This window comes from Amia ocellicauda, chromosome 2, assembly GCF_036373705.1.
Source record: "Amia ocellicauda isolate fAmiCal2 chromosome 2, fAmiCal2.hap1, whole genome shotgun sequence".
In the NCBI taxonomy this organism is placed as follows: Eukaryota; Metazoa; Chordata; class Actinopteri; order Amiiformes; family Amiidae; genus Amia; species Amia ocellicauda.
Window position 1 is genome coordinate 30,046,836 of NC_089851.1, and position 8,392 is coordinate 30,055,227.

Sequence of the window (8,392 nt, forward strand, 5' to 3'; positions counted from 1 at the left end):
CCCTGGATAAGGGTGTCTGCTAAGAAATAAATAATAATAATAATAATAATAATAATAATAATAATAATAATAATAATAATAAGTACTTTTACATGCAGAGGGAGAGAGAGAGTATACACTAAACCATAATTTGGTAACCATCTATGTTACTGCATATGAACTATAAATAATATGAATATTATCATTAATAATAATAATAATAATAATAATAATAATAATAATAATAGTAGTACAAATTCTAATTATTATGTAAATATTATCAGAAAAGAAAGGTAGATGGTGCGAGACAAATTTATATCATAATTTCTTCACTCCGCATTGCTTTAAATGGCAAGTTAATGTGTAATTAAACCCACTAGTCCACAAACCCCTCTCAATTGAATGTAATACTACACAATTATCTGCAGAGGGCAGCATTGTTTATTTTCTCTGCTTTGAAGCTGGTGTGAGACAAATATGTAATGGCTAACTGTTCCAGAGAGGAAGAGTCACAACCTGTGCTGCACTACCATTGCACCTCATATCTAATAGAGGAATCGTGCTTTTTGGATACACTATTGTATTATTATTAATTTTGAAAAATATTTCTGAGTTTTAAAAAGCAGAATTGTTTGTGATGGGCATCATGTGTGTTTTTCACAGATTTCCATAACTAAAGTAAGAGGGACGTGCAAACAAAAACTCATGAAGCATTTACATTTCTCAGTCACTAGTTTCTACTTGCATGTGGAGACCGTGGCCTAATTCACTCTTTAGACGAGAGACTCAGGCTGAAATGTATGCTGAAATAACTCTCAGTTTGAAGCGTTCTGTTCTGATGTGTTGTAGGTGTCCGAGCTAACTGCATGCACAGCAATGTTAAACGACTGGATTGCACTTGCTGGCTTTGTATCACCACCACCCATTATGGACAGTACATTTATAAGCAGCTCATTATTTAAAACAATAATAATGGAAAAGTTTAAAAACACATTTAAATCAGTTATGGGAATTCAGTCTCAAAAGCATGAGGAATATGAGAATTCCATGCTTTAATTCCATTTGAAGATGCATATAAATCCGTGTGGTCAGGGACTCGTACTTAATAATCTACTAAAGAAAGAAAAGACAAATATTCCATTATTGTGTATGTGGATTTATCATACTCATGCCTGCAGTTTTTATGCCTATATGATAAATACTTCAGGACTTCCATGCGAGAGCATGAATGATGCTTTACAAAATACGCCACCGGCATGGTAGTGCTATAAATGGATCATAAAGCACTGCCCCAGCCATGATTTAGCAAGGAATAAATTGTGCATTTAATATAATTACATGACAGATAAGGACAAGCTCTGCGTGACCTCTTGTTACATAGACAGGATACGAAGGTGTAAAAGGCCTCAATGTTGTGTTTGCCAGTCAAATTCGCTGCAATTTCACAAGGAGGTTCACTTTAATTAATTTCCACAAAAAACACTATTCGCGTAGTTTATGTATCTAGGAGGAATTTATTTCCTTTAATGTGTCAGCCTTGACTTACCTTGCTTTAAACCGTTAATGTTGTAATCATACAATGTTACAAATGCCAAGTGGATGGAAAAAGGATTGTAAACTACAGAAGTACAGAAACAGCCTTTTATGTAAATGTGTGTATATATACATACACAAAATGTATAATTTAGCTGTTCCCACTTTGAATACACTTTGTTCCCACTTTGAATAAATAGTACATTGAGGGGGAAAAAAATGTTTTATGAAACTAAATAAATAACAAGCATATATGGAAAATAATAGTAAAGGTAGAAAACTAACAATATGATTTGAAATGAATAGGCTGTATGAGCTTTCCTCACTTTGATGCACTGTGGTTATATCTGATCAGATATTCCATTGAGAGGAAGAGTGATCCGGGGAGGTACTTCTACATTGACATCACATCAGGGGCTTTGATGACCGCAAGGCCCCTGGACCGCGAAGAGCTCTCCTGGCACAACATCACTGTTCTAGCTATGGAAATGAGTAAGTAGCAGACAGCAAGGTCAGGCAATAACTTCGCCTGCCTTGGCAGAGAACCAAATGACATGATACTGTGGGTTCATGCTGACAAAATGTTGAAGGTAGAAATGGAGAGAAAATATATAATAATAATAATAATAATAATAATAATAATAATAATAATAATAATAATAATAAAAGCTGACCCAGGCTAGCATCTGCTGCATTTATTGTAACATATGTATACATATATTTTGAAATCATATAAAGACAGATATACGAGATCATGATGCATGACAGCAATATTGCTTCCTGACGACTCAGTTTATTTGTTACTGCACTTTATGCTTAATAGATGCCCTTTTGTGGATAACATGTTTTAAAACATCCCAGGGAATAGTGACACCCTGCTTATCTTAATCAGATATGCAAGATACTATGTAAAAGAACAAAAGTAAGGTTTGCATTCAAATTTCCTTGACATTAGCCTATTCTGTAATTGATTCTTCAACATTATTTCAACGTGTTTGTAATATGTCTGTTTATTTATTTACTGATATCACTGCTTTTAATTTGATTACTCCTTTGACTGAAACATTTTTGTGATTCGGATTGCGCCACACAAAATAACAAAACATGTTCTAACCTCATTTAAAGCAGGGTGTGCTGACATCAACTGTTCAAATTGTATATTTATATGACGTATATATAATAGCCACATGGGTGTTTTTAGTCAATCTATCAATAGTACCTTTATATAGCCTCCTACATTTAGATTCACAAGCTTCACAAGCAAGGACATTAAAATCCTGGCAATTAAAAAGTAATTTGACCAGATAGGTTTTCAATAAGTGGCTGAAGGCAAGCATCAAGTCTGCTTGTCTAATTTCTTTAGGGACCACATTCAAAGCCTTTGGGGCATAGCAGTAGAAGGCTGTGGAGCTAAAGGATTTAAGATTGGCTCTCTGAACTTCTAGCAGTGAAGCACTAGGGTGAGTTTTGGAAGACACGGAACTAGAAGATCAGCTAGGTGAGGTGAAGCAAGTCTATGTAGGGATTTAAAAGCAAGCAGGAGGATTTTAAAATCAATTTGTAACTTTAAAGTAAGCCAGTGAAGGAACTTTTAAACAGGTGTAATATATTTTGTTGGTTCAGTGCCTGTTTGGACTCTGGCTGCAGAGTTTTTAAGCAGCTTGTATTTTCTAAGGGAATGGCCCTAAGTCCAGTCAAGTGAGAACTGATATTGACACCCCACTAGGTAATACATGTGTGGGGAAAGCACTTGACATCTGAGCGTGTTAACTCTGGGTGAGGACTTCTCAGAGGGTGATACAAGGTTTTGCCTGTGTTGCTAATGCGGCTGTTGACACTGAAATGTCTTTCGTAGTCGGCGGATACACTGTCACCTCTCCAGTTAGCATGGCAAAGAAAAAAAGTATTTATCATTTTGATGTCAATTTTATTTAGTTTCAAGAAATCACAGGTTATCCAGCACTGAATATTAAACAAATATCTATGGTTTGCTTATAAACTATATATATATATTTTTTTTACAGATAACCCCTCCCAAATTGGAAGTGTTTCTATCAATGTGAAAGTCCTTGATGTGAACGATAACCCCCCAGAACTGGCAAAGTACTATGAAGCTTTTGTCTGCGAGAATGCAAAGCCTGGACAGGTAATGTATTGCGGGATAATTCATTTTCTACACAGTACACCCCTTTGAAAATGAGTAACACCATGATATTGATTAGTCTGTTAGTACTATTTAAAGAAAATATTCAAAAGTACAGCCATTGCTTTATTATTCCTAAAATATTACAACAAAAACAACAGTTTTACGTCCGCAGTACTACTGACTTTATCATTCACTCTCCTGACTCCCTGCCAATAGAGGCTGCCAAAAGGGTTGGAGTACGGAATGCATTTTTTGTCTTTTATGGCCGTATTTGTCAGGCGATTATTTTTTAACAGTAAAATAAATCTGGCAGAGAAAGTGTTGTTGTATTGACTTTTCATGTAAATATTCCCAAAGTTGATTTAATCAGGAAAAAACACAGCTTTCCCATTTGTAGAGCTGTGCAAACACACTTGTGAACTAGCTTCCTCATCAAATGATGTACTACACATGTTAAAGGAGAGATCTCTATTAGTTTAGTCCTTTAAATACATTAGTGATCTGTGATTCAAATCAACTAAAATAAACAACATTGTCTGCACCCTCAGTAGCCCTATATACCATGTGGCATTTCCACTTTTGTGAATAGGACCACATCTAAAGTATACTGTATATTTTGTGGCATTAAATATATGATTATATGTGTTTGTAACCTCAGCTGATTCAGACAGTCACTGCTGTGGACCTAGATGACCCACTTGGAGGTCAACACTTCTACTATAGCCTGGCACCTGAGGCTGCGAACAACCCCAACTTCACCCTCAGAGATAATCAAGGTAAGGGGGATGGGATTAATTGTTTGCCTGGGAAAATAACGATGTCATACTGGGAAAGTGTACTATTGCAACATTAGGATGACCATACTTTAGAAATCATTAGCATTACTCAGTGGTTTGTATTTTGTTAAAAAAAAAAAAAAAAAAAATTATTAAAAACAAAGCTTGCTTAAACAGATGTGCATCAATTATTGTTTGAGGGTTATTTAAAATATAATAAGCGTAATTTCTAATGCATTTACTGATGGCGTACTGTTTAGCTGCATATGAACTTAACATAGTTATGAGAATCATCACATTAATTCATAATACTGGTATGTCACTTATTTAATATTAAGACATGTTTAAAAGACACTGACTATAGAGGGATACCAAATAAAACACAACGTCTGGATTTTCAAGACTGTAATTCTATTTTAGTAAAGTGGATTGAAGTATTTTTATAACAGCTTAGGTGCTTACATCTGATGCCATAAAATAAAAAGTAAGGCAGCAAAACAGAATTGTTTTATGTTCCTTTCCCACTCTCGTAGACAACACAGCTTGGATTTTGACACGTCGAGCTGGTTTCACCCAACAAGAGCAGAGTATTTACTACCTGCCCATCTTCATATCAGACGGGGAGCAGCCCATGCAGAGCAGCACCAGTACTCTGACCATCCGAGTGTGCAGCTGCGACAGCGACGGCAACATCATGTCGTGCAACGCAGAGGCCTACACACTCCCCGTCACGCTGAGCAGAGGGGCCCTCATTGCCATTCTAGCGTGTATTTTCGTCTTATTAGGTAATTATCTCATTTCCCCCTTTGGTTAAGAACTGTACACCAAATCGAAATGTTTACTTTGCCATAGAAATACATTAATCTTTCCACTCCTATTGTCTGGGAAGGATCTGTGATTTAGGTGAACTGTAAAAGAGATGGGTAAATTCTACAAACTCTGGTTGACTGGTCATGTTCACTTTCCAGTCAATAATAACAGAGAATTGGAAATGCCTTCCTAGTTCTTTGGGAATCTCTGATCCCAATGTGCTTTTACCAGGTGTTACTAGTAGTAGGTTGCTGAAATGCCTGTTTACATTTAGTTTTGTGAATCCCTCCTGTGCCTCCTTTTAGTAATGATCCTGCTGATCCTGTCACTGCGGAGCCACCGGAAGAAGCCTTACCTCTCGGACGAGGAGGAGAACGTGCATGAGAACATTGTGCGCTATGATGACGAGGGTGGCGGGGAGGAGGACACAGAGGCCTTCGACATTGCTGCCATGTGGAATCCCAGAGAAGCCCATCTAGGCAAGATCAGGCAGGACATGCTGCCCGAGATCGAGAGCCTCTCTCGTTACGTGCCACAGACCTGCATGGGAGACAGCAACGTTCACGGATACGTCCTGGCAAAACTGTATGAGGCCGATGGAGACCCCTGTGCGCCCCCCTATGACTCCCTCCAGACCTATGCCTATGAGGGAGAAGGGTCAGTGGCCGAGTCCCTCAGCTCTTTGCAGTCCATCACCTCCAACACTGACCATGACTACGACTACCTCAGTGAATGGGGACCGCGATTCAAAAAACTGGCTGAAATGTATGGGGTCTTAGATACCAATGACCCCCTGTGGTAGCTGCCTGAAACTGAGAGAAGAGAAACTTTTCCACTCATTCACAGACATCTGAGCACCAACTGCTACGTGCTCAGTTCTTCTTACTTATGGATATGTGCCAACTGATCATTAACACAGCATTGCTTCAGAGGAGATTAGTTTTGCTTTGTTGTGTTTTTTTCTGAAAAAGAAAAGACCATATAACTTCCAAAAAAAAGGATGTTCAAGGCTGAGCAACACCTATTAACACTAATCCTTCTGGAGAGTGTGAGCTCTGAAAGAGCTCGCTGGTTCAGGATTCCTGACAAGTTTCTAATGAGAATAAACTGTGCAAAGGAAGCCTGACACTTGGACGATTCTTTCTCTGAAGCGCTTTCACACTTACCTAACTCTAAGGCAAGAGAACGAATTGATGCTGAAGTTCTGAAAAACATTAAGTACCGTTTTTGATAAAGCGGGGTTTGTATCTATACCCTATGGCCCCATCCTTGTAAAAGAAGGGAATTTCTAATGTATGGATTTGGTGAGGTGTCTCAAAGGGTGTGTTATATCTGCATTTTCTTGCTGCTGGTGGTTTACAACCTCATGGCAGATTCATGTGATTTTCAAATGATACCTTGTCAAGCATTCATATTTATTTATATGCAGTATTTATATTTTATATAAATTATTGGGACTATCAGACTGTGCGTTTATACCCAAGGATTTGAAAAACATGAAGCTTTTGAAACTTAAATTATGTAAGATATAATGTATGTACAATAGATATTAAATCCCTCCAAGTGTGTTTAAACTGAACAATTCCCTGAGGATCTTTTGTTTTCAGATTTTGTAGAAAGTTTGAGGTTTATTTGTTGTCCAATTTGGATGTAAAACGTCATGTTTAATGTATTTTTAAATTCCCTCAGTTTTGTTGCTAACCTAATAGGTTATTACATTATTTTCCCCTTTACACTGTATAGTGTAAAAGCCAGATCTGTTGCCAACATTATTTGGCTACTTGCAGCTGTTACATGGATTTAGTGAATTTATGGATAACAGGTATGAACAGTTTATAAGCACTGAGACCTTCTTCTGAGCTGTGTAGGATACATTTCATTTTCACATGACGAGCATATAATTACATTATATTGACAATATGTTTCTGTTTTTAAGGGCAAAGCTAACACAAAGTTAATTTGATATACTGTAGTGAAATAGTTGAGAATGAATATCACAATAGCAGTGCAAGGCTTTTTGTCAGGATGATGTTGTACACCAACCCACCAATTAGAAAAGACAATGGACTAATCATTCCACATTTAGAATATGTTTTTAGTGTGGACAGATTCGTAGCCATTCTGTTATGAGCAACTGCTAGAATGAGCAAACCATTATTAGACTGTGTAGCTGTGAAACCACTGACTCTTTTCAGAGTGACAGGGCAAACCCATCTTCATTGCACTGTTAATCCGATGATCTGCTTAAGTGCCAAATGTAAAGTGAACCTTCTATATAGGAAAGCCAAATAAGCAATGGAATAAAAACAATGTCATTCGGTAAGGAAAGTTCAGATGGGCTCTGCCTGTCTGAGTAGTATTTAAATGGGTTGAACCTACTTGAAATATACATGGTATCAAATATGTTATGTGTATTTGAATGTATATATTTTTTGTATATTTGGTAATAAAAAAAAAAAAAAAAAATGTTGTTTGTTGTTGTTCATTAAGAACATCTTTAATACAAGAAAAAATTGCAAAAATCTGTTCACAACATTCATTATGTTTATCTCTATGGCATGGTGTTCATGGAATATAGATCTTTATTATTTTCCCGGTTCAGCAGCCATTAATGTAGCCCTTCTTTACTGCTGGCACCTATTTGCCTGAATGCATTGATATTGGGAGTGGAATGTAATGTTCAGATTAATCATGATTTATATATTTATTTGTTATCTTATATTTATAATTTATTAGTTCTGAAATGTCTTTATTTTTACGGCAGCATTGATAACACAACATTGATAAAACTTTACTGCCTTTCATTCCTATTTCAATCAATCATCGCTCATCAGTAATGTAGCCTTTGAATTTGCTGGTCACTTTTGACCAGTATCGGGAATATTCAATGTTTCTTGTTACTCTAGAATGTTTGCTTAGCATTTTCATTTGACTCTTAACTTAATAATATCAGGGAAACCCCAGATTATACTGTATTAGTGTCAAATAATCTTTATTTGATCTCTTTAAACATTTGAGGGTCCTCGTCCTAACCAGCTGGACTTAGTATTTATACTAAGTGGTTAATATAAAATAATTTGGAGAAAAACAATCAAAAGGATGGTGAACACTGCAGAATTGTGTGTGTATATAATAATGACTTGCGACT

At 36.5% G+C, this 8,392-nt stretch overlaps 1 protein-coding gene across 2 annotated transcripts in view; it reads left to right on the forward strand.

Moving 5' to 3' along the window:
* LOC136768241 (cadherin-20) overlaps positions 1 to 7,693 on the forward strand; it is a 55,296-nt gene extending 47,603 nt beyond the window's left edge. For both annotated transcript variants that reach the window (XM_066722338.1, XM_066722346.1), the window contains exons 8-12: positions 1,868 to 2,004; positions 3,537 to 3,658; positions 4,317 to 4,434; positions 4,968 to 5,219; positions 5,550 to 7,693. In XM_066722338.1, coding sequence (XP_066578435.1) covers positions 1,868 to 2,004; positions 3,537 to 3,658; positions 4,317 to 4,434; positions 4,968 to 5,219; positions 5,550 to 6,046 — 1,126 coding nt within the window. In that variant the 3' untranslated portion in view covers positions 6,047 to 7,693. The remainder of the gene's footprint in view (positions 1 to 1,867; positions 2,005 to 3,536; positions 3,659 to 4,316; positions 4,435 to 4,967; positions 5,220 to 5,549) is intronic.
* The last annotated feature ends 699 nt before the right edge of the window (positions 7,694 to 8,392 follow it).